Below are 27,628 nucleotides of genomic sequence, written 5' to 3' on the forward strand. Positions count from 1 at the left end.
CATTCTGGGTTTGTCTTTGAGTCGTGGCTTTACTTTAACCTTTCAAATTTGTGAAGTACAAGATTCATTTGACCTTTCCCTCAGGTGTATGATTATAAAATGTATTCCTCCCCTTTTCCTCTTCTATTCTTTGCTTCCTAACAATATCTTGAGCCCTTATGTCTCCTAGTTTGAGAGATTATACTTTCAGAAAATATATAGAAATCCAGTGGGCTATAGAGAGTGATTAGGTAGATGTGAAAAGCAGTACAATTTGAATAGTCATTTACTTTAAGTAAACAAAAGATTTATATCTAAAAGGGAAATCTGGGGTACACTGCATTCAAACTGTAGGTGAAAATGATCTTTGTTGGGTTTTTCCTCTTTTTTTTCTCCTATTCAACAGCGTCTAGCCAGCTCAAAAGCTCACACCTCAAGGTTTATCAGTGCCAATCTTCCATGTAATAAATTCAAAAATCGCCTTGTTAATATTATGCCATATGAATCCACAAGGGTATGCCTGCAGCCTATCCGTGGAGTAGAAGGATCTGATTACATCAATGCCAGTTTTATTGATGGATACAGGTATCTACTTTTGCTCCCCTGACTATCCAAAGCCTTGATATTTACATGTGCCCTAGTTTAATAACCAGAATAAATTTCATCTCCATTCAAAGACATTTTCTTTCTGCATAGGTCATCATTTAGTCCCTTGGTATTTGTTTTTTTGTTATTTTGGATAGGAGTTAGTTAGAAGTAGTAGTTATGAAGTGTTTAATCTGGCCTTCTGCACTCTTCTTTCATAAGCCAATTGGATATGTAAGTAGTTAATAAAGAATCTGTTTTGTACCATATTTCATAAATTTAATAGATTGTGTGAGAATAATTTCTAGAAAATGAAGCTGCACATCTAAGTGTTTGTTAAGTAATTTGTATGACAATGAAATTAAGCTATTAGCATTGCGCTAAAATTCAAATAATAATGATGAAGACATACATCATAATATTAACAAGCAATTTAGTTTGCGAAGTCCCCAAAATGTATTAAATGCTCTTATTTGATTATTTAATCTTAGCAGGAATTTACCGCAATTGCATTAATAATATGTTTTCGTTTTTTATTACCAGGTTGATGTTTATGTATCCAGTGTGCGCTTTTGCATGTTCTCTAAATACTTTACTTTAACACATTCTTTTCATTCTCTGTAATTCAGACAACAGAAAGCCTACATCGCTACCCAGGGGCCCTTGGCAGAGACCACTGAAGACTTCTGGCGGATGCTCTGGGAACACAATTCCACCATAGTTGTGATGCTCACCAAGCTGCGTGAAATGGGCAGAGTAAGTGTGTGGCCCTTGTGTGTCTCCTCATAAGACATTTACTCTGTGGAGAAATGAATACTTTGTTTCAATAACTCCTGTGCTGGTTCATTTTTTTTGAAATGCAGTGTACTCTGGACATAATCCGGACCGTCATTCCTTGTTACTTTCTAAATTTGTAAAGCCACATCAAGTTTTTAAATTTATGTGTTTTAAAGAAAGATCTAGTGATTTGTTTCCAGTGAAGCACAAGCATGGAGACAAATGAGTAGCAGGTGTCCCCGTTTGACTTATGTCGGACTTCTTTTAGCATATTCTTACTGCCTTTTGTTCTGGACAGGCTAGAGTTTGATGTGCCCTCATTTCTACTTATGAAGGAACTTGACTGTCTTTTCTTCCTGAGGCAAATTCTTACTTGCCTACCTTTCACTCCCATTGAATAAAGTGTTGGAAAGCAACATAGTTTTTCTAAGGATATAACCTGGTAATCCCAGATCGACTTTTGAAAAAAGTGGGGTTTTTTTTTTTGAAATACACATAAAATAGTATTAGAAATACTTAAGGTTTCTACTATTTATTAATACTGCTCTACCACTATGACCTAATATTATTTAGAGATACCTCTTAGATTGACTTGATGTAAGCATTTTTTCGTATTTGCTTCAGATATTTTCTTTCTGTCTTCTTTGTGTAAGTTAAATAGAAGTGCAGCTAAAGCCCAACTTGCAGAGCCCCCAGAGAGAACAAAAAGAATATCAGACTAGGAAAGTAACTGACTTACTCTGATTTGGCCAATGACTCTGCAGGGTTTAGCCAAGTCATTAAAATGGACTGGGCCCCTCGTTTCCTTGACAAGTAAGATTGGAACAAATCAATTCGGAGGTTTCTTTCTATGTCCATACTGATGGTTCTCTTCATTCCAAACCATAGTGGTGCAAGTATGCTGTGGTGGTGCAATGTGTTATTGTCATGGCCAGCATTGTCCAAGGACTGATGTAATTATTTGGATAACTTGTAGGTATGAAGATGCTTACCCTATGAAAGTATTCAATTCTCAATTCAACTCGTGTATATTAAGCAGCTACTATCTGCCAGAGACCGTGCTGGATGCCATAGGCAAATACTGAACCAAAGGGTTTCCCTATGAAGGGAGCTCACGGTTTCAAAGAGAAACTGAGTCATATGCAATTGGAATTGCCTTGAATTTTGAAATTTTATTAATGGGATAAGGAAATTAGATAGATTAGATAGATAGATAGATAGATAGATAGATAGATAGATAGATAGATAGATGATATACAGGATGTTCTTTATACTTTGCATAGTTTAACATTAATCTTCTCTCCTTTTAGGAGAAATGTCACCAATACTGGCCAGCAGAACGGTCTGCAAGATACCAGTACTTTGTTGTAGATCCCATGGCTGAGTACAACATGCCACAGTATATCCTAAGGGAATTCAAGGTCACAGATGCCAGGGTAAGGTGGCACAGTCTTCAACTCTTAACCATTAGCTGAAAAGTAGTCTAAGATACCTCTCTCTCTCTCTCTCTGGGAGAAGCACTTGCCACTTGACTATTGTCCCAAAGAGAAATCATTCATTCTGGAGAACGTTTTTTTTTTTTTATGTTTAATATGTAAGAGTAACTCTTCCTCTGTCTGGCAAGCTTTCTCACAAACCTTAGTTTGGCTTTCATTCAAACATAACATCTGGCAACTCAACCTTGGGGATGCACTTGGTGAGTGTTTGTGCTGGGAAGTGTTTACTGATTGATTGGGTGTGCTTACATTCACCTTCTCAGCTCATGCTCTTTGGAGCTTTTTTGACTTCTTCATTACTTGAGGCTCTAAATATGTTGTTGTTTTGCAAAGCCCTTTAGGTCATATGGACCCAGAGGTTAATTTGGTATGATTTTAAAACTGCAGAGCAAATGGCATTCTTCAGAAAAATCTGACAAGCTTTGCACATTCTAATTTGATTCCTGGCATGGCTTATTCCTCAGTGTGCTAATGTGTCTGTCCATGAGAGCTGTGCTCCCATGACCCTTGCTGGCTAATTTTCATCCTGCATTTCTTATCTGGATTGTTGTGTCCAAGGTTCAGCCCTGATGTAAGATGTTCTATGCATAAACTCTGATATCTTTTGCCTTTGGCCACTTTCAACCCATGATTACAAACACATCTTAAGGGAGACCAGGTCAGTTCAAAGACCTGCCTTGTGTTTGGAACTGTCACAGTGGGTAGGTTGAATAAAACTCCAGGGTAAAGCTATTTAGTTGATCCATTGTTTTTTCTGGAAAGCAGCTTTCTCCAAACTTAGGTTTGGAGAGTCTCTGCTAATCCCCAAAGCCTGGCCCTGGCTGTTGACCTTAAGTGAAAGAGAAATTGGTTAGCAGGAGGGTTGGCCTAGCTGACAGACCTGTTAATCCCAGAAAGTTATATTAACTATTCTGAAGGTGACAGTATTCAAGGCAGCAGTTAAATCTCTAGGTCTTGAGTGTAACCTGCCCCACCATTTAAAAAAAAAAAAAATAGTGCTCTTTCAGAATTTGAAGCTAGGTATGTGAGTGAAAATAGAAAGTGCATTTTGAGTAAACTCACCAACTATTCCTGGTGATAAAGAAAAGGGACCAGGCCCCACCAATGGCAGAGACACCTTTCCTATTCCACACATGCACAACTTAAATCTGATCACAATAAACAAAAGAAGATTGAAACCGGAAGTTGCTCACCTTTTTTTTTTTTAAAGTCTCCCTGTGATTGTATAATTTTCTTAGCTACTACGTTTGCTGTTTGTTTGTGCTCCTGGAGTGTAAGTCCTGGACACATGTGCAGAACATGCAGGTTTGTTACATAATTTAAATATACATGTGCCACGGTGGTTTGGTGCACCATCAACCCATCATCTACATTAGGTATTTCTCCTAATGCTATCATTCCCCTAGACCCCAAACCCGCAACAGGCCCCAGTGTGTGATGTTCCCTTCCGTGTGTTCTCATTGTTCAACTCCCACTTTTGAGTGCAGTGTTTGGTTTTCTGTTCCTGTGTTAGTTTGCTGAGAATGATGGTTTCCAGCTTCATCCACGTCCCTGCAAAGGACATGAACTCATCCTTTTTTATGGCTGCACAGTATTCCATGGTGTATATGTGCCGCATTTTCTTTATCCGATCTATCATTGTTGGACATTTGGGTTGATTACAAGTCTTGGCTATTGTGAATAGTGCCACAATAAACATACGTGTGCATGTGTCTTTATAGTAGAATGATTTATAATCCTTTGGGTATACACTCAGTAATGGGATTGCTGGGTCAAATGGTATTTCTGGTTCTAGATCCTTGAGGAATCACCAAACTGTCTTCCACGGTGGTTTAACTAATTTACACACACACCAACAGTGTAAAAGCATTCCTATTTCTCCACATCCTCCCCAACATCTGTTGCTTCCTGACTTTTTAATGATCGCCATTCTAATTGGTGTAAGATGGTATCTCATTGTGGTTTTGATTTGCATTTCTCTAATGACCAGTGATAGCATTTTTTCATATGTTTGTCTGCTGCATCAGTGTCTTCTTTTGAGAAGTGTCTCTTCATATCCTTCGCCCACTTTTTGATGAGGTTGTTGTTTTCCTGTAAATTTGTTTAAGTTCTTTGTAGATTCTGGATATTAGCCCTTTGTCAGATGGATAGATAGCAAAAATTTCCTCCCATTCTGTAGGTTGCCTGTTCACTCTGATGGTAGTTTTTTTTTTTTTGCTGTGCAGAAGCTCTTTTTAGTCAAATTAGATCCCATTTGTCACTTTTGGCTTTAGTTGCCATTGCTTTTGGTGTTTTAGTCCTGAAGTCTTTGTGTATACCTATGTCCTGAATGGTATTGCCTAGGTTTTCTTTTAGGGTTTTTTTTATCGTTTTACATCTTAGGTTTAAGTCTTTAATCCATCTTGAGTTAATTTTTGTATAAGGAAGGGATCCAGTTTCAGTTTTCTGCATATGGCTAGCCAGTTTTCCCAACACCATTTATTAAGTAGAGGAGCCTTTCCCCATTCTTGTTTTTCCTCAGGTTTGTCAAAGATGAGATGTTTGCAGATGTGTGGCATTACTTCTGAGGCCTCTGTTCTGTTCCATTGGTCTATATCTCTGTTTTGGTACCAGTACCATGCTGTTTTGGTTACTGTAGCCTTGTTTGTTTCAGGTCAGGTAGCATGATCTCTCAAGCCTTGTTCTTTTTGCTTAGGATTGTCTTGGCTTTGTGGGCTCTTGTTTGGTTCCATGTCAAATTTAAAGTTGTTTTTTCCCATTCTGTGAAGAAAGTCATTGGTAGCTTGATGGGGATGGCATTGAATCTATAAATTACCTTGGGCAGTATGGCCATTTTCACGATATTGATTCTTCCTATCCATGAGCATGGAATGTTCTTCCATTTGTGTCCTCTCTTATTTCGTTGAGCAGTGGTTTGTAGTTCTCCTTGAAGAGGTCCTTCACATGCCTTGTTAGTTGGACTCCTAGGTATTTTATTCTCTTTGAAGCAATTGTGAATGGGAGTTCACTCATGATTTGGCTGTTATTGGTATATAGGAGTGCTAGTGACTTTTGCACATTTATTCTTTATCCTGAGATTTTGCTGAAGTTTCTTATCAGCTTGAGATTTGGGGCTGAGATGATGGGGTTTTCTAAATATACAATCATGTCATCTGCAAACAGAGACAATTTGACTTCCTCTTTTCCTAATTGAATACCTGTTACTTCTTTCTCTTGCCTGATTGCCCTGGCCAGAACTTCCAATACTGTGTTGAATAGGAGTGGTGAGAGAGGGCATCCCTGTCTTGTGCCAGTTTTCAAAGGGAGTGCTTCCAGTTTTTGCCCATTCGTTATGACAGTGGCTGTGCGTTTATCATAAATAGCTCTTCTTATTTTGAGATACGTTCCATCAGTACCTAGTTTATTGAGAGTTGTTAGCACAAAGTGGTGTTGAATTTTGCCAAAGGCCTTTTCTGCATCTATTGAGATAATCATGTGGTTTTTGTCATTGGCTCTGTTTATGTGATGGATTATGTTTATTGATATGCATATGTGGAATGAACCTTGCATCCCAGGGATGAAGCCGACTTGATCGTGGTGGATAAGCTTTTTGATGTGCTGCTGGATTCGGTTTGCCAGTACTGAGGATTTTGGCATCGATGTTCATCGGGGATATTGGCCTGGAATTTTCTTTTTTGTTGTGTCTCTGCCAGGTTTTGGTATCAGGATGATGCTGGCCTCATAAAATGAGTTAGGAAGGAGTCCCTCTTTTTGTATTGTTTGGAATAGTTTCAGAAGGAATGGTACCAACTCCTCTTTGTACCTCTGGTAGAATTCGTCTGGTCCTGGACTTTTTTGGTTGCTAGGCTATTAATTACTGCCTCAATTTCAGAACTTGTTATTGGTCTATGCAGAGATTCAACTTCTTCCTGGTTTAGTCTTGGGAGGGTGTACGTGTCCAGGAATTTATCCATTTCTTCTAGATTTTCTAGTTTATTTGCATAGAGGTGTTGACAGTATTCTCTGATGGTAGTTTGTATTTGTGTGGGATCGGTGGCGATTTCCCCTTTGTCCTTTTTTATTGTGTCTGTTTGAGTCTTCTGTCTTTTCTATCTATTTTGTTGATCTTTTCCAAAAGCCAGCTCCTGGATTCATTGATTTTTTGAAGGGTTTTTCGTGTCTCTATCTCCTTCAGTTCTGTAGTGTTCTTAGTTATTTCTTGCCTTCTGTTAGCTTTTGAATTTGTTTGCTCTTGTTACTCTAGTTCAATTGTGATGTTAGGGTGTCGATTTTAGATCTTTCCTGCTTTCTCTTGTGGGCATTTAGTGCTATAAATTTCTCTCTACACACTGCTTTAAATGTGTCCCAGAGATTCTGGTACATTGTGTCTTTGTTCTCATTGGTTTCAAAGAACATCTTTATTTCTGCCTTCATTTTGTTATGTAGCCAGTAGTCATTCAGGAGCAGGTTGTTCAGCTTCCATGTAGTTGTGTGGTTTTGAGTGTTTTTTTTTTTAATCTTGAGTTCTAATTTGATGATTGCACTGTGGTCTGAGAGACCGTTTGTTATGATTTCCATTCTTTCTTTTGCATTTGCTGAGGAGTGTTTTACTTCCAATTATGTGGTCAATGTTAGAATAAGTGCAATGTGGTGTTGAGAAGAATATATATTCTCTTGATTTGGGGTGGAGAGTTCTGTAGATGTCTATTAGGTCTGCTTAGTCCAGAGCTGAGTTCAAGTCCTGATTGTCCTTGCTAGTATTCTGTGTCATTGATCTACTATTGACAGTGGGGTGTTAAAGTCTCCTATTATTATTGTGTGGTAGTCTAAGTCTCTTTGTAGGTATCTAAGAACTTGCTTTATTTTATGAATCTGGGTGCTCCTGTATTGGGGTCACATATATTTAGGATAGTTAACTCTTCTTCGTTCATTGATCCCTTTGCCATTATGTAATGGCCTTCTTTGTCTCTTTTGATCTTTGTTGGTTTAAAGTCATCAGTTTTATCAGAGACTAGGATTGCAACCCCTGCTTTTTTTTTTTTTTTTGCCTTCCATTTGCTTGGTAGATCTTCCTCCATCCCTTTCTGTTGAGCCTATGTGTATCTCTGCGTGTGAGATGGGTCTTCACTCTTTATCCAATTGGCCAGTCCGTGTCTTTTAATTGGGGCATTTAGTCCATTTACATTTCAGGTTAATATTGTTATATGCAAATTTGATTCTGTCATTATGATGCTGGCTGGTTATTTTGCCCGTTAATTATGCAGCTTCCTCATAGCATCGATGGTCTTTACAATTTGGTATGTTTTTGCAGTGGCTGGTACCAGTTGTTCCTTTCCATGTTTAGTGCTTCCTTCAGGAGCTCTTGTAAGGCAGGCCTGGTGGTGACATAATCTCTCAGCATTTGCTTTTCTGTAAAGGATTTTATTTCTCCTTTGCTTATGAAGCTTAATTTGGCTGGATATGCAATTCTGGGTTGAAAATTACGGTATTGTTAAACAGGTAACCTTTAAATGAAGTCAGGCAGTCTTTCCTCCAAATAGAAGGTATTTGCACACATGACCTCTTCTTGCTATTGAAAGCAACTGTGGTCAGAAATGAAATCCCCAGGACATTCAGAGGAGAATAAATCTGTATTACCTAGCTTCTGGGTCTCCTTCCTGTGCTTTCCAAATCTTCTCCAGAAACAGAGGGAAGTAAATCATGCTTCCATGGTAACCATCCATAAGGTACTTATGGGGCCAAATAGTTTTCTCTATTTCTCAGTATTCCCACACACTTGGTGTCATCTTCCTGTTTATCTCCATCCCCAAATAACATCAGTCAGGAATCTGGCATGTCCCTGTGAAAACCACCAGGCGAGGTGATGAGTGCTCATCTCACACTGAGATCCTCTCTCTTCTCAATATGAGTGAATGATTAAAGATTGAGTCCCTGTTCACTTACCCGGAACCTTGGGAACATGCACACGTGTATCTAAAAAAACTTTGATGAGGAAATAATGTGTTAACAAAAACAGAGGAGGAAGAAGTTGAAGCCTCTTTAATGAGAAGAGACCATTTAGGAGTAGGACCTCTTCAAATGAGATCAGTCTCTCTAAGCTTGGATTATTTCTCTCTGTTGATGAGTCAGGGGAGAAGGTTGATGGGCAATGTATTATTTCTGCTTCTATAAACAGAGGCTCCCTTCCACTTTTCTTGTACTTCTAGAAACACCTTAAATTTCCACAAGGAATCAGAAATGCCTTAGTGTCTTCTTTTCAACCCAGCTATACTTCATGAGTCAGAGTAGTTTTACCTAATCACTCTAAAAAAGAAAGACTGCTCTTACATCTGGCTTTTGTTTCTACCTTTTGCTTTATCTATGTTAAAGCCCTCCACAGACTGTTAATTCCTGTGGTCAGCCAGGGAGAGCTCTTTTTCAGAAAAGGGCATTTGTTTGCTAATAGTCGTTGGTATCCTTGAGGGATGCTTTACTTCCCACTTAACAGCACAGTCATATGGTTCATGCTATGTCCCCTGCCATGGCTAGAAATTGTATTCCTCTGAGACATGGGGGGGGCATCCAGGTTAACAGCAACTACCGGGTTTGTGTCAGATAGTTTAAATTTCACCATTTGTCATTTGACAACGGTAGAAATACGCAAGCACAGCAGATGTGAAGTTATTGTGACAACTGCAAAAGCTCTGGTCTGGGAGGACATGCCTAGGTGCTTGTTTCACTATTTACTACAAAGTAATTAGTTTCTGAAATTGTTGAAATGGAATATATATGTTCCATTTTGGAAGGAATGCAGCCATGATGAATGGTTACGAACCCAAACTTTGGGTCTCAGAAACATTTGCTAATGGGGGAACTATGTGGCTGGCTACTAACGAGAACCAGGTTTTTAACTGGGCACTGCAAGAGTAAATAAATGTAGGATTTAAAGGTATGTGAGTGTGGACAATATTTATAGCAGATCAACATAACTAAGTTTCTAGTTAAACATGTTCCTAACTTTTTCTACCCTTTCTGTTTTCGGGAAATAAAAATGATTGTTCTTGTGGTCCGTACGCTTGTTGAATCCTCCTGGCGTCTTCCTTTGCGGCCGGGTATGTGGCTTTCCTTCTAAAGGACGGCCAGTCCCGAACAGTAAGGCAGTTCCAGTTCACTGACTGGCCAGAGCAAGGAGTGCCAAAGTCCGGAGAAGGATTTATTGACTTCATCGGCCAAGTCCATAAAACAAAAGAACAGTTTGGCCAAGATGGACCCATTTCAGTCCATTGCAGGTAAGTTACAGTTCAAGAATGGTAAGTTTCCATTTGTGATTAAAGCAGTGATAACTGTGAAAATAAGTGGTGGTGTTTCTTCATTGTCTGTATACACTCATTGTCTGTATACACTTTTTGTAGTAAGTTTGCTTATTTGACATTTTATTCTTGGAAATGTATTACAAAACTTACTTAAAGCAGGATTGATTTCTCTTTCTTTTCATAAAGTGAAAATAATCAGAGGAAAATGTTTAGCCCCAAAATTTGCTTCCTATTAGACAAACCAAATTACCAATTTTACCTTAATGGGAATTGTTGGTACCTCCCCTAGTAATAATTCGTTGTTAATCATTTCATATTTGCTTTTGCTTTCATAGCAATGCACTGATAACTGTTTGTCTTTGTGAAAAACTCATGAATAGCTATCAAATAAATCTTAATGACAATATTAATTTCTGCCAGTTAATAAGTGCTTAGTATGGTACCTCAGTTAAAAAAATGCAATTTGCTTGAAAAGTGTTACTATATCAGAAAATGAAGCACCTTCAAGTTAATTATTTTCAATAGTTTCTAGAGCATTTTATAACTCAAGTCATTGAAGTTAATAGAAAGAAATAGCAAGTAAATAGTTCAGACATTCACCATAAATTTAGTGTTTTTGGAAGTTGCTATGCAAAAACCTTCTAACAAAAGCAATTCACCTAATTTTATTTAATATATTTGAGGGTTCTAGCAACTTGACAGCTAATCTTTTTATGGTGAAACTCTTGACAGAGTTTATTAAAAAATATATTTTGCTTCAGCACATCAAAGAAAACTATAGTTCTTTATGACATAGAAGGCAGGATCTCAAAATAGCACAAATATTAGAATTGAGATTAGAACACAGATATCTTAGCCCAAGTCTATTATTTGGCTCTATGATAATGAAGTTTCTCGTTTCTGTGGACCTCAGTTATTTATCTTAGCTGATGTTTAAAGTCCTTTCTAGCATCCTTTGTTTCTCAGGCATGTTATAAGAAGCAAACCTTTATCTATGTACATTTACTTTCTATTGAGTTATTAAACATCCTTTGCAAACCAACCAAAGAGCATGTAGGAAATGACACATGGAATCAACTACAGGCATACCTCAGAGATGTTATGGGGGTTTAGTTCCAGATTACCACAATAAAGGGAGTCACACATACTTTTTGGTTTCCCAGTACATATAGAAGTTGTGTTTACTTTATACTATAGTCTATTTAGTGTGCAATAGCATTATGTCTAAACAACAATGTACTTACAGAGCTGGAAAGATGGCTGAATAGGCACAGCTCTGGTCTGCTGCACCCAGTGAGATTGACAGAGAAGGCAGGTGATTTCTGCATTTCCCATTTCATCTCATTGGGACTGGTTGGACAGTGGGTGCAGCCCACAGAGGGTGAGCTAAAGCAGGGTGTGGCGTTGCCTCACCCAGGAAGCACAAGGGGGTCAGGGGATTTCCCTTTCCTAGCCAAGGGAAGCCGTGAGAGACTGTACCACGAGCAACAGTACACTCTGGCCCAGATACTGCACTTCTCCCACAGTCTTCACAACTGGTAAACCAGGAGATTCCCTCCAGTGCCTGGCTTGGTGTGTCCCACCCCCACAGAGCCCAGCAACATATGATCCACTGGCTTGAAAAATCTCACTGCTAGTACAGCTGTTGCTAGTACAGCTGTCTGAGGTCCACCTGGGACATTCGAGCTTCGTGAGGGGAGAGGCATCTGCCATTGCTGAGGCTAGAGTAGGCTGTTTGTTGTGCCCTCACAGTGTAAACAAAGCCAGCAAGAAGTTCCAACAGGGCTGAGTCCACTGCCTCTCTAGATTACTCCTCCCTGGGCAGGGCATCTCTGAAAAAAAGACAGCAGCCCCAATCACAGACTTACTTACAGATAAAACCCCCATCTCACTGGGACAAAGCACCTGGGGGACACAGCTTCAGCAGACGTAAACCTCCCCACCTGGCAGCTCTGATGAGCGCAGCATTTCTCCCAGTGCAGTGTTGGAGCTCTGATAAGGGACAGACTCTCTCCTCAAGTGGGTCCCTGACCCCCACGTATCCTGACTGGGTGACACCTTACAGTAGGGGCTGACAGATACCTCATACAGGACAACACTGGCTGGCATCTGGCAGGTGCTCCTCTGGGATGAAGCTTCCAGAGGAAGGAATAGGCAGCAATCTTTGCTGTTCTGAAGCCTCTGCTGATAATACCCAGGCAAACAGCGTCTGGAATAGACCTCCAGCAAACCTACAGCAGAGAGGCCTGGGTGTTAGAAGGAAAATAACAAACAAACAAACAGAAAGGAATAGCACGTCCACCCAGAGACCCCATCTGAAGGTCACCATCATCAAAGGTCAAAGGTAGATACATCCACGAAGATGGGGAGAAACCAGCACAAAAAGGCTGAACATTCCAAAAACCAGAACGCCTCTTCTACCAGAACGCCTCTTCTCCTCCAAAGGATCACAACTAAAGGATCACAACTCCTCGCCAGCAAGGGAACAAAACAGGACAGAGAATGAGTTTGATAAATTGACAGATGTCAGCTTCAGAACGTGGGTAATAACAAACTCCTCCGAGCTAAAGGACCATGTTACTAATTTAATGCAAGGAAGCTAAGAACCTGGAAAAAAAGGTTAGAGGAATTGCTAACTAGAATAAGCAGTTTAGAGAAAAACATAAATGACCTAATGGAGCTGAAAAACACAGCACAAGATCTTCTTGAAGCATACGCAAGTATCAATAGCCAAATCAAACAAGTGGAAGAACGCATATCAGAGATTGAAGATCAACTCAATGAAATAAAACATGAAGACAAGATTAGAGAAAAGAGTAAAGAAATGAACAAAGCCTCCGAGAAATATGGGACTATATGAAAAGACCAAATTTACTTTGATTGGTTTACCTGAAAGTGAAGGGGAGAATGGAACCAAGTTGGAGAAAACTCTTCAGGATATTATCCAGAAGAACTTCCCCAACCTAGCAAGACAGGCCAACATTCAAGTTCAGGAAATACTGAGAACACCACTAAGATAGATATTCTTCTAGAAGAGCAACCCCAAGACACATAATGAATCATCAGATTCACCAAGGTTGAAATGAAGGAAAAAATGTTAAGGGCAGCCAGAGACAAATGTCAGCGTGCCCACAAAGGGAAGCACATCAGACTAACAGCAGGTCTCTCGACAGCAACCCTACAGGCCAGAAGACAGTGGGGCCAATATTCAACATTCTTAAAGAAAAGACTTTTCAACCCAGAATTTCATATCCAGCCAAACTAAGCTTCATAAGTGAAGGAGAAATAAAATCCTTTTCAGACAAGCAAATGCTGAGAGATTTTGTCACCACCAGGCCTGCCTTACAAGAGCTCCTAAAGGAAGCACTGAACATGGAAAGGAACAACTGGTACCAGCCACTGCAAAAACACACCAAATTGTAAAGACCGTCGATGCTGGGAAGAAACTGCATCAATTAACAGTCAAATAACCAGCAAACATCATAATGACAGGATCAAATTCACACATAACCTTATTAACCTTAAATGTAAATGGGCTAAATGCCCCCAATTAAAAGACACACACTGGCCAATTGGATAAAGAGTGAAGACCCATCAGTGTGCTGTATTCAGGACACCCATCTCACATGCAAAGACACACATAGGCTCAAAATAAAGGGATGGAGGAATATTTACCAAGCAAATGGAAAGCAAAACAAAGCAGGGGATACAATCCTAGTCTCTGATAAAACAGACTTTAAACCAACAAAGAAGGGCATTACGTAAAGAGGTCAAGGCACTAAGAAGAGCTAAGTATCCGAAATAAATATGAACCCTCTACAGGAGCATGCAGATTCATAAAGCAAGTTCTTAGAGACCTACAAAGAGACTTAGACTCCCACACAATAATAGTGGGAGACTTTAACACCCCACTGTCAATATTAGACAGATCAATGAGATAGAACATTAGCAAGGACATTCAGGACTTGAACTCAGCTCTGGACCAAGCAGACCTAATAATACACATCTACAGAACTCTCCACCCAAATCAACAGAATTATACATTCTTCTCAGCACCAAATTGCACTTATTCTAACAAACATTGACCACATATTGGAAGTAAAACACTCCTCAGCAAATGCAAAAGAACAGAAATCATAACAAACAAACAGTCTCTCAGACCACAGTGCAATCAATCAAATTAGAACTCAAGATTAAAAAAAAAACCACTCAAAACCACACAACTACATGGAAGCTGAACAACCTGCTCCTGAATGACTACTGGGTAAATAACAAAATGAAGGCAGAAATAAAGACGTTCTTTGAAACCAATGAGAACAAAGACACAATGTACCAGAATCTCTGGGACACATTTAAAGCAGTGTGTAGAGAGAAATTTATAGCACTAAATGCCCACAAGAGAAAGCAGGAAAGATCTAAAATCGACACCCTAACATCACAATTGAACTAGAGTAACAAGAGCAAACAAATTCAAAAGCTAACAGAAGGCAAGAAATAACTAAGAACACTACAGAGCTGAAGGAGATAGAGACACGAAAAACCCTTCAAAAAAATCAATGAATCCAGGAGCTGGCTTTTGGAAAAGATCAACAAAATAGATAGAAAAGACAGAAGACTCAAACAGACACAATAAAAAAGGACAAAGGGGAAATCGCCACCGATCCCACACAAATACAAACTACCATCAGAGAATACTGTCAACACCTCTATGCAAATAAACTAGAAAATCTAGAAGAAATGGATAAATTCCTGGACACGTACACCCTCCCAAGACTAAACCAGGAAGAAGTTGAATCTCTGCATAGACCAATAACAAGTTCTGAAATTGAGGCAGTAATTAATAGCCTAGCAACCAAAAAAAGTCCAGGACCAGACGAATTCTACCAGAGGTACAAAGAGGAGTTGGTACCATTCCTTCTGAAACTATTCCAAACAATACAAAAAGAGGGACTCCTTCCTAACTCATTTTATGAGGCCAGCATCATCCTGATACCAAAACCTGGCAGAGACACAACAAAAAAGAAAATTCCAGGCCAATATCCCTGATGAACATCGATGCCAAAATCCTCAATAAAATACTGGCAAACGGAATCCAGCAGCACATCAAAAAGCTTATCCACCACGATCAAGTCGGCTTCATCCCTGGGATGCAAGGCTTGTTCAACATACACAAATCAATAAATGTAATCCATCACATACACAGAGCCAATGACAAAAACCACATGATTATCTCAATAGATGCAGAAAAGGCCTTTGGCAAAATTCATGAGCCTTTTATGCTAACAACTCTCAAAAAACTAGGTACTGATGGAACGTATCTCAAGATAAGAAGAGCTATTTATGACAAACGCACAGCCACTATCATACAGAATGGGCAAAAACTGGAAGCACTCCCTTTGAAAAGTAGCACAAGACAAGGATGTCCTCTCTCACCACTCCTATTCAACACAGTAGTGGAAGTTCTGGCCAAGGCAATCAGGCAACAGAAAGAAATAAAGGTTATTCAATTAGAAAAAGTAGAAGTCAAATAGTCTCTGTTTGCACATGACAAGATTGTATATTTAGAAAACCCCATCGTCTCATCCCAAAATCTCCTTAAGCTGATAAGCAACTTCAGGAAAGTCTCAGGATACAAAATCAATGTGCAAAAATCACAAGCATTCCTATACACCAATAATAGCCAAATCATGAGTGAACTCCCGTTCACAATTGCTTCAAAAAAAATAAAATACCTAGGAGTCCAACTAACAAGGAATGTGAAGGACCTCTTCAAGGAGAACTACAAACCACTGCTCAATGAAACAAGAGAGGACACAAATGGAAGAACATTCCATGCTCATGGATAGGAAGAATCAATATCATGAAAATGGCCATACTGCCCAAGGTAATTTATAGATTCAATGCCATCCCCATCAAGCTACCAATGACTTTCTTCACAGAATGGGAAAAAACAACTTTAAATTTGACATGGAACCAAACAAGAGCCCACAAAGCCAAGACAATCCTAAGCAAAAAGAACAAGGCTTGAGAGATCATGCTACCTGACTTCAAACAAGGCTACAGTAACCAAAACAGCACGGTACTGGTACCAAAACAGAGATATAGACCAATGGAACAGAACAGAGGCCTCAGAAGTAACGCCACACATCTGCAAACATCTTATCTTTGACAAACCTGAGGAAAAACAAGAATGGGGAAAGGCTCCTCTACTTAATAAATGGTGTTGGGAAAACTGGCTAGCCATATGCAGAAAACTGAGACTGGATCCCTTCCTTATACAAAAATTAACTCAAGATGGATTAAAGACTTAAACCTAAGATGTAAAATGATAAAAACCCTAAAAGAAAACCTAGGCAATACCATTCAGGACATAGGTATACACAAAGACTTCAGGACTAAAACACCAAAAGCAATGGCAACTAAAGCCAAAAGTGACAAATGGGATCTAACTAAACTAAAGAGCTTCTGCACAGCATAAAAAACTACCATCAGAGTGAACAGGCAACCTACAGAATGGGAGGAAATTTTTGCTATCTATCCATCTGACAAAGGGCTAATATCCAGAATCTACAAAGAGCTTAAACGAATTTACAGGAAAACAACAACCTCATCAAAAAGTGGGCGAACGATATGAACAGACACTTCTCAAAAGAAGACACTGATGCAGCAGACAAACATATGAAAAAAATGCTCACTATCACTGGTCATTAGAGAAATGCAAATGAAAACCACAATGAGATACCATCTTACACCAATTAGAATGGCGATCATTAAAAAGTCAGGAAACAACAGATGCTGGGGAGGATGTGGAGAAATAGGAATGCTTTTACACTGTTGGTGGGTGCGTAAATTAGTTGAACCATTGTGGAAGACAGTTTGGTGATTCCTCAAGGATCTAGAACCAGAAATACCATTTGACCCAGCAATCCCATTACTGAGTGTATACCCAAAGGATTATAAATCATTCTACTACAAAGACACATGCACACGTATGTTTATTGTGGCACTATTCACAATAGCAAAGACTTGTAACCAACCCAAATGTCCATCAATGATAGATCGGATAAAGAAAATGCGGCACATATACACCATGGAATACTGTGCAGCCATAAAAAAGGATGAGTTCATGTCCTTTGCAGGGACGTGGATGAAGCTGGAAACCATCATTCTCAGCAAACTAACACAGGAACAGAAAATCAAACACCGCATATTCTAAGTGGGAGTGGAATAGTGAGAACACGTGGACGCAGGGAAGCGAACATCACACACCAGGGCCTGCCAGGGGGTGGGGGCCTGGGGGAGGGATAGTATCAGGAGATATACCTAATGTAGATGATGGGTTGATGGGTGCAGTAAACCACCCTGATGCATTTATACCTATGTAACAAACCAGCACTTTTTTCTTATCTACCCCAGAACTTAAAGTTTAAAAAAAAAAAAAAAATGCTAATCATTATGTGAGCCTCCGGTAAGTTTTAATCTTTTTGCTGGTTGAGGGTCTTGCCTCTACGTTGATGGCTGCTGACTAATCGATGGGCTGTGGTTTCTGAAGGGTGAGGTGGCTGTAGCAATTTCTTAAAAGAAAATAATAATGAAGTTTGCCACATCAAGTGACTAAGTGACAAAGTCAAGAGCCTTCTCTGCACCATGCAATGTTGTTTGATAGCATTTTACTCACAGTAGAACTTCTTTCAAAATTGGAGTCATTCCTCTGCAACCCTGCTGCTTTTCTATTAACTTTGTTTATGTACTATTCTAAATCCTTTGTTGTCATTTCCACAGTGTTCACAGCATCTTCATGAGTATATTCCATCTTGAGAAACCACTTTCTTTGCTCATCCGTAAGGAACAACTCCTCATGTATTCAGGTTTTATCATGAGATTGCAGCAATTCAGTCCCATCTCCTGGCTCCACTTCTAGTTCTAGTTATCTTGCTATTCCACCATTTTTGCAATTTCTTCCTCTACTGAAGTCTTGAACCCCTCAAAGTCATCCATGAAGATTGGAATCAACTTCTTCCAAACTCCTGTTACTGTTGATAATTTGATCTTCTCCCATGAATCACAAATATTTTTAATGGCATATAGAATGGTGAATTACTTCCAGTAAATTTTCAATTTACTTTGCCCAGACCTATCAGAGAAATCACTATCTATAGAATGTATAGCCTTATAAAATGTAGTTCTTAAATAACAAAACTTTAAAGTTGAAATTCCTCCTTGATCCATTGGGCTGCAGAATCAATATTGTGTTCACAGGCATGAGAACATTAATCTCCTTGTACATTCCACCAGAGCTCTTGGATGACAAGGTATGCTGTCAATGAGCAGTATTATCTTGAAAAGAATCTCTTATTCTAAGCAGTAGGTCTCAAGAGTGGCCTTAAAATGTTCAGTAAACCATGCTATAAACGGATGTGTTATCATCCATTCTTTCTTGTTCCATTTATAGAACTGGGCTATTTGGTACAAGAGGTTGAGCTTTCAGCCTGTCTTGATGTTCAACGTGCCTTCCTTACTAAAACTTAATTTTTTCAAGCTCTTGACTTAAAGTGAGAGATGTATAACTCTTCCTTTCACTTGAGTATATTTAGTGTAATTCTTGAGAGCCCTAGGATTTTCAAATGGTAAATGAGCTTTGGCTTCAGCTTAATGTCACCAGCTGCATGAGCCCCTAACAAGAGAGTCAGCCTGTTCTTTGAAGTTCTGAAGTCAGGCATTGACTCCTCCTCTGTAGCTATCAAAGTCTTAGATGACAACTTCTTCCAATATAATGATGTTTGGCTACATTGAAGATCTCTTTTTTAATGTAGCCACCTTCATCAATGATCTTAGCTAGATATTCTGGATAACTTGCTACAGCTTCTGTAACAGCACTTATTGCTTCACCTTGCACTTTTATGTTATGGGGTTGGCTTCCTTCCTTAAACCTCAGAAGCCAACCTCTGCTAACTTCAAACTTTTCTTCTGCAGCCTCCTCACCTCCCAGCCTTCATAGAATTGAAGAGAGTTAGGGCCTTGCTCTGGCCTAGGCTTTGATGTAAGGGAATGTTGTAAATGATTTGATCTTCTATGCAGGCCTTTAAAACTTTCTTCATATCAGCAGTAAAGCTGTTCTACTTGCTTATCACTCATGTGTTCACAGGAGTAGCACTTTTAATTTCCTTCAGGAACTTTGCATTCACAACTAGGCTGTTTGGTGCAAGAGGCCTAGCTTTCAGCACATCTGGGCTTTAAGCTTAATTATTTCTAGCTTGTGATTTAAAGTTAGTTAGATACACGTGACTCTCCCTTTCACTTGAACACTTAGAGGCCATTGTAGGGTTATTAACTGGCCTAATTTCGATATTGTTGTGTCTCAAGGAATAGGGAGGCCTGAGGAGAAAAAGACAGATGGGGAAACTGCTGGTTGGTGAAGCAGTCATAACACACACATTTGTCAATTAAGTGTTCGTTGTCTTATGGTCATGGTTCATGGCACCCCAAACCAATTGCAGTAGTAACATCAAAGATCAGTGATCACAGATCACTTTAACAGATGTAATAGTAAGAAAAAATTTGAAATATTACAAGAATTACCAAACTGCTACACAGAGACACAAACCGAGTATGTGCTGGTGGAAAAATGGCACCAATATACTTGTTCAATGCAAGATTGACACAGATATTCAATTTGTGAAAAACACAGTATCTGCAAAACTCCATAAAAGAGTGTATACCCATATTCAGACAAAGTAGATGGTATATAGTGGGATTGAATTACCTGGATATTTCTTTTAACTTTACTCATAATTTGCCCAAATGCTAATTTAAACTCTTCTAAAATAATCTCTAAGGAAAAGAGTATCTTTAATTTAACACATCTTCTTAACTTTAGGCATCCTTATATGTATAGGTACATAAATGTGTTATGTGTGCATGTTCTCATTGTTTTTGTCATAAAATAATTTTAATATTCCTTTAGTATAATGCTAAAGGAATTGCAGTGCATATACCTTTTATATATATATATACACACACACACATATATACACACACACACACACACACAAAGAAGACTTCTATATATTTCCTCTTATTTAGGAATGTTCTGAAAATACCACTTTTCATATTTATAACTTATTAAACTAAGATGATAAAACCAGTAAATTGAAAAGTTGTGAGTCCAATGTCTGTTCTTTTTTTGAAAATACTTAGTAGAAAGTAACCCAATGTTTTTGTTGCATTCGAGCTATCAAATCAAGGTAAGATAGACTCTGGAGTATCTAGATCATTCAACAAAAAGATAATAAATCTCAGTTTCTCACAACTAAGAGAGACTTTCAAGGTTAAAAGGGACCTTCAAGGTCATCTGCTTCATCTTAACAGAAGGCTTCACTGCCGCTAGACATCTTCAATCACTTCTTAAAGACTGACTCCGCATGGATTTTCAAACCTCACTTAACATTTCTGTTTAGACTGTAGAAACCCCATTTATAAAGGGACACACTATTTATATATGCCTGTCAGCTACATCCTCCAGTAAATGAATCCATCTATTTTCTACAGCCCGTGCCCAAGTGTTACACATGCTGTTTAATTAGGATCCAAAAATGCAGGGATTTTTCAGATTATTCACTGTTTCCCTCATTATCTGAACTTCCCATTGCTTTCCTGCTTAAGTGCACAAGAGCTATGAATTAATTTTCTTTCTTGCTACCGTGAAGATTCTGGAATTATCTTAAAACAACGAAGACAACAGAGAGAAACTCAAAACCTTTCTAATGTGGTTTTAGTTGCTGATCATGTAAAAATAGTAGATAAGTTCAGAGATCAATGGCTCTTAACCATTTTTTTTTTAAGATTAGAGACCCCCGTGAGAATCCGTTGTAAGTTCTAAGTCTCAAGAAATAAGCAAACAAACAACATAGTATTTACTTCATGTATACGTACACTTACAGGATAGTCATAAACCCTCCTGAAGACTAAGTGAAAATCACATATATACCCTGTTATAGCATCTCTTTTCTCATAATAAAACCAGCGTAAACATTTGACTAGTTATAGGCAAATACGTTTAGGTTATGGGGCATCGCATATGTATTTTAAGTAACTGTAAAATGTGAACAATGTGATAGAAAAGTTAAAGATGCCAAATTCACTTCACCTTATTCTGAATTATTTCATACTTTAAAAATATTAAGTAGGCAGGTTCTAAATTTCAGAAACTCCATGAATATTATAAACCTATATGTTATTTACCCTTTCTTCTTTTCATTTGTTATGTTTCCTTGGTCTTTCTAAAATGGTATAAATCCCCATTGAAAAGACCTTTTATTAGACTTACTCCTAATTACTTCATCCTCATTATCACATGCTGTTACAACTCAGTATCCCAAGAGTAATCATTTGATGAATGTGATACCATGTTTTCCTGAACGTGGCTATAAAGAGATATGGAGTGTGGAAGCTGGTAGAAATATGTCCACACCCAAGCAAATGTGGCCAAGACTGTGAACATCTCACCCAGTAACATCGCCTTTGTTATTGTGGCAGCGCGGGCGTTGGAAGAACTGGAGTCTTCATAACGCTAAGCATTGTTTTGGAAAGAATGAGATATGAAGGAGTCGTAGATATCTTCCAGACTGTCAAAATGTTAAGAACACAACGACCAGCTATGGTACAGACAGAGGTGAGAAAATCCATTGCATTTTTCACATCTCAAGAGCCTACGTTTTGCTAGCCTGGACCTCCCGGACTCCATACTCTCTCAACACCAGACACAAAATACTGTAGGGAAAGCATCAAACTGTTTAATAATTTTGAACCTCATTTTCCCCCTTTTTAAATGGGATGAGATTATTAGTGTCTTAGTGTTGCTATAGAAATTATGTGAGATTATATGTTAGATTGAGCTATGTTAAATTTTACTACTGGACCATTTTTGACCAATAAAATGGCAATTTCATAAAATTCATTATATTCATAGTCCTATAGTATAAATATATAAATATATAGAAAGCATAATATTTAGTACATAATATAATCTCAGCCCATTTAACTTCTCCATTCTCCCTCTGTATGCCTACAGAGGTATCGGCTCTTCTGTATTTCATGTCTTAACAATGGCCATTCAAAACATTTTGATTCTGGATAAGCCTAGAGATATTAATATTAGCCCCTCATTTCCTATTCCAATAATTAATATGGAAATTTGGATATTTCTCGTAATAATAAGAGTTTATGATATAACCAGTCTGGTCTATTGAGCATTCATTTCTAAAGATAATATTACTGATAGAGTTTATGTTCTGCAAAAGGCCACCAAATTATACAACTTTTATGTGTTCCTCAATTCATCATCCACAGTATCTTTCAGATGGATTTCAAAGTAGTGCAAGTGTTTGGCTTGCAATAGTCAAAACATTATGTCAGCTTGACAAACTTAATGGGTCTTAGGGGTTACAGAGGGAAATTGGACATTTAAAAAGCCTTAACACTCAGCCAAGCAACTTACTGTGACAAGATAGGAAAGTAAACACCATTTATTTTGCATTACCAACCATTTTTATTATAGAAAAATGCACATTTAAGCAAAATAGAAACTATCTGTCTACTTTGAGCCCGATTGGCCACTGAAAATAGATTTCTTTTATGGGGAAAATCCTTTTTCTCATCCCTATAGAGATCTGTAAATTGTGATTTTTCCATCTCTCCAACAATGCTTCAATTTATTCCAATATGATAGTGTTCTTCGTTGTCTGAAAAAGGCCATGCTTCATACTGCTTTTTTTTAGTGTGTGCCTTTCTAAAACAGACAACTGGCAATCACACAGAATTGGGCTGAATTTACAGGTATTTTTTGATGTGGGCAGCCAGTCCTGTGAAGCCATTTTCAGGGATGAAAAGCTTGGAAGTCCAGTGCCCTGTGTAAATGGATTTGTGTGCCTGGTGTGCCGCACCAGCTGCCTTCTGGCTGTATATGAACATCATATGTAAGTGAGAGAGACAGCCAAAGGGTAGCTGAAATGACTGTGAGTGATTCTCACTGCAAGCTCTACTGTCCAAACATAATTTTTTAAAAATGCAAATTCTGTTGGCAGTAGTTCAGAAGATAAGTAAATTCAGATTTTTCTCAGGACAGTTTGTGTCTGTATCAGCCTCTCTTAAATATTTAAACTGAGAATTAGTTATCTTGAATAAGCAGATAATTGTAAAGGATGATTTTCATCATTATCTGCTTATAAGGCATGTAAGAAGTTTATGTGTTCAATTGGTGGTAATGGTTTGATACTACTTGGAAAACACTTGTCTGGGAAGGTAATGTTCACTCGACCTGCCACTGCTTGGAATTGGGAGGGAGATCGTTTTAGTCAAATTGATTGGCAAAGTTAATCAACACCCCATGTGGCTTTTTCTTTCTTTGTTCACTATAAACAATTGGTCATTGGATTAGACCGATTGACGAAAGTAGTGATTTTGCCCCATATAGATGTTATCCAATATTGATTTTTATTTTTCTATTAAAATATGCTCATGGTCCCTTCTTTTGCTTCTCCCCATTGTCTCCTGCAGGATCAATATCAGTTTTGCTATCGTGCCGCACTAGAGTACCTGGGCAGCTTTGACCACTATGCAACGTAGAAACCCCTGACCCCTTCTGGATTTTTACTACAGGCCCTTCAATATCCATGGAGTCTCTTCTGAGCCATACAGGGCACTTGAGAAGTCCTTCTTAACTTCTAGCTAACAACTACTTAGTGGGACTATTACACGCAAAACAAATTAAAAACAAATTATTCCAGGTGGACCAAGAATTCACACTTTAATAATCTAACCTGAAAAATAATGAAGAGAATCCTGACTGATGAGGCATCTGAAGGATTTTATTTACAGATACCTCAAGGATTCAAAATCAAGGGAAGAAGAAATCACCGCAAAGAACCACCATCTTATTCAGGATTGCTTGAAAGGTGCAAGGAGAAATTGCCAGAATGCTGCAGTTCAGCGCAAGCTGCGTGCTGGTGTGGCTTCTCACAATGAAACGGACTCTGCTTTGACATCGCCCCTTCCCACCATACTGCTCATAATAACATTTTAGGGGGAAAGGGGAGGGAATGTTTAAAAAGAAAGTCCTTGATTTAGTTTTTTAGTATTGTAAAGATACTGCTGACCTGTGCTTCATTTCTAACTGTGTAAACTTTTTTTTAACAAAATGTATCATTCGATAAAGTGAATTTTAAAAAAAGTTACATAACTCTTCATTTTTTATTTCCAAATCGTAGGTTTTTTTAAGCTGTAGAACTGTTATCTGTAATATCTTGCTGTAGAAATATCAAATCATTTGAAATTTGCACATTTTTGTGCAAAACTCAGTCTACAGTATCAGTCTCGTCAGATATATTAATTTTACACTTCTGTTCAGTTTTGATTGGTGAGAAAGTACCCATTCTCTTCAAATAATCAAAGCTAATTATTATTTTGTTTTGTTTTTGGAATCAACAGGGAGGCGCAAAGTATAAAGTTGCTGCTAACATATATACATATATATCCATATTTTATAAGGGTGTCTATGTATATATAGACAGTGTGTCCACACGAAAAATAGATACAGTTATCAGTCAGTCAGTTCTTCCATGATTTAGTTTTTTTAAACGTAGAAAAGCTATTGTGAACATCTCTTTCTTTCCATTTATTCTTAATTTTTTGACATATTGGTATTTCTTTAAAGGGAAATGAGGAATGCACATCAGTGATCGTCAAACCTCACCCCCTAATTTCCTACCTAATCTCCCCCCACCTAACCAATCAATCATATCCACAAATTCTGTTTTGTTAGTCAGGCTTCCAACAAAGTTCAAGATTTCTAACAAACACTCTAGTGCAATAAAAATTATTAAATAGCTAAGAGGTGTGCATGTGGGAAAGGTCAGTGCATATCCCTTTAGGAGGGGAGAATGTTGTAATATATCAGCTATCGAGTTGTTTAAAAAAAGTGTATTCAATCGTATATTGTCTATAGTATGTGCTATGAAATTTGCATTTATGATATGTAACAGGGGCAAAGCCAAATTCATGTTACTCTGTTCAGTCAGAAACATTTTGTGGCATACAGCATTCCTGGGAAGTGCTGTACTTTTGTTTCGTTTTGGTTTTAGTTTTGCATTTAGAGTGCCTTATAATTGATGCCTATTTTAATAGCATTTCTTTTTAGCTTTTGGTTCGTATTTCCATTCACTGTTCGTATCTGTTACTCTTTCTATTAAAGCATTATCTGTTTACCACATGTACAAAAACTCTTTGAATAATATGCATTCCTAGTTTTCAGCCAAGTCGGGGATGTTTGTTAGTGATTGTACCAGCCCAAAGCACTTGGATAATCAGGGCCCTTCTTCCTTTTATAATCATCAACATCAGAAAAAGCTACTTGTTTGTTTTATTTATATTCCCTTCCAAATCCGCTCTGGAACATGCAGTAACTGCACCAAACTTATTTTAGTAACAAATATCATTGGCAACTTTGGAATATATTTGATATTCCATTAGGATTTTTCTAAAAGGGGAAATAAACTATATATATATGTATCTTACCCCCAATTCTTCCAACATAATTTCTATAGGAAGCCATGGATGATGGCATAAGTTTGTCACATATATTACATGATTTTAAATAATCCTCAAAATACCCAAGGAACTCTTAAAGAGTTTTGGTATGAGTATACTACTTTGGTTTAATTTTAGCTTCATGGATGTTCTGCATGGAAGGATTTTTGTTTTCCACATTTTCCCATTGCTAGCAGAGTGAAATCCAAGAGACCAAACATTTGCAAGCATTGTATTTGAGCACTTTTGTAAAAAACAAAGAAAAAGAAAAAAAAGAAAATATATATAATACTAAAAAAAAGTATCTAGAAGGCTACCTCAGAATGAGACTCTCTAACCTACATCAGAACCAGAGAAGAATGTGCACTATGTGGGTCTGTTATCATTTGCTTTTAGTTTGTATCTTTTTGGAGATTTATCCAAGTGCCAGATTACTCAGTGCTATAGTTTTCTTTTAGTTAAACAAAGGGGGTCAGACAGACATTGCATCATCCAGACATGCCTTGTTGGACATGTAGAATCCGATGGAGCACTGCACACCAGAATGATTGGCCAATGAGCAGCTTCTCTCCCTGAAACAATAACTGCCCATTTGGCAAAGGGAAAGATGACAATAATCAGAAGAAGAAAATGAATGGGATGCATACCATAGACGAACGAGGCAGAGACTATTGCGGGAATCTTACTGTTCAGGAGCTGTTCCTAGAACTAACTCCCTTACTGTCATTGATGTGCATTCCACTCTGTGCTTTTCTGTACAACCATTCAAGTTTTAATTTCCCAGGTGAACCATCTTTATCTGCCATTACCACAAGCTTTCAAGTTTCCAGTTATTTTCATCATCATAACCAGTACGGTGCTATTATTTACCTATGTACGTGTAGTTATGTATAATTTTGTAATTAGTTACAATGGTAAAAAAATCAAAATATATAAAAAGTGATTTGTACAGAACTTTATTTTAGCTCTTTTTTAAAAATGATTTGCATGGTTAGAAAACGGCGAGGACAGCCAGGGGAGGGAAGGGCCTCTAGGGAACTTTGCACTTTCTATACCTTTGTACTATGCACTGCCCTATTGATTCTACACCCAATAATGATATTACTTGAACCCATCTGTAAGAAACTGCTTCGGAAATTCATTTGTGTGTATGTAAATAACACAACATAGAAACAGGAAGGGAAAAAAGTCTGCAGTAATGCACGTATTTTTTTTCTTTCCTGTTTATTTTCGGTTTTGCTTTAAGTCCTTTTATTTTTAATTCCCTTTTTGTTTTTCTTTTTGGGTTTTGGTTCCTTTTGGGTTTATGGGTGCCCTGATACTCCAGCAGAGATCAGAAGGCTGCAGATCCATTCTATCCATCAGTTATGTGGCTTTGCCATCCCAGCTTGGAGTGTCTTTACAAAGATAATAACAGTTGTGTTCTTTGCTCTCGTTTTGGATGCATAGACTGAAAAATTAAAACAAATAACTTGTAAAATGGCTTGTTAAAAAATACAATTACCTCTAATTAGTAGTACGCGTAAATGTTTTACAGAATGAAAGGCGTGCTTTTTATTTTCTTACTTCGTTACATTGGTGGCGAAAGAAGTCTGTATGAAAATCAGTTCTTTGCTGACACAAGTTCCATTTGTTACAAATGAATTCTAATAAAAATGTCAGTGTTATGCAGCCCTGGCCTTTGCTTTTGTCCATGCAAACACTTTGGTTTTGAACTGACTATTTGTTCTCTCCTCTTCTGGTTATCTAGTTAGTTCCTTGTACTAGTAAGAATTCTGTTTACCGAGAGACTACTGTTTACAAATATCTACCTTGAGGTAAGCACTTTTCACTGGTAAGCAAACAGAGACTCAGAGAAATAGTTTTTCCAAGTTCACAGAACAAAGAGGCATTGCTCTCATTCATATCAGAGATCATAGGCAATCTTTGATTCTGTGG

At 38.0% G+C, this 27,628-nt stretch overlaps 1 protein-coding gene across 43 annotated transcripts in view; it reads left to right on the top strand.

The window, feature by feature from the left end:
• PTPRD (protein tyrosine phosphatase receptor type D) overlaps positions 1 to 27,361 on the top strand; it is a 2,308,100-nt gene extending 2,280,739 nt beyond the window's left edge. For all 43 annotated transcript variants that reach the window (XM_055092146.2, XM_055092147.2, XM_055092152.2 and 40 more), the window contains 6 exons: positions 386 to 564; positions 1,194 to 1,320; positions 2,652 to 2,777; positions 9,930 to 10,084; positions 21,644 to 21,779; positions 23,663 to 27,361. In XM_055092146.2, the coding sequence (XP_054948121.1) occupies positions 386 to 564; positions 1,194 to 1,320; positions 2,652 to 2,777; positions 9,930 to 10,084; positions 21,644 to 21,779; positions 23,663 to 23,731 (792 nt within the window). In that variant the 3' untranslated portion in view covers positions 23,732 to 27,361. The remainder of the gene's footprint in view (positions 1 to 385; positions 565 to 1,193; positions 1,321 to 2,651; positions 2,778 to 9,929; positions 10,085 to 21,643; positions 21,780 to 23,662) is intronic.
• Positions 27,362 to 27,628: the final 267 nt, after the last annotated feature.

Source organism: Pan paniscus, chromosome 11 (assembly GCF_029289425.2).
Source record: "Pan paniscus chromosome 11, NHGRI_mPanPan1-v2.0_pri, whole genome shotgun sequence".
Lineage (NCBI taxonomy): Eukaryota > Metazoa > Chordata > Mammalia > Primates > Hominidae > Pan > Pan paniscus.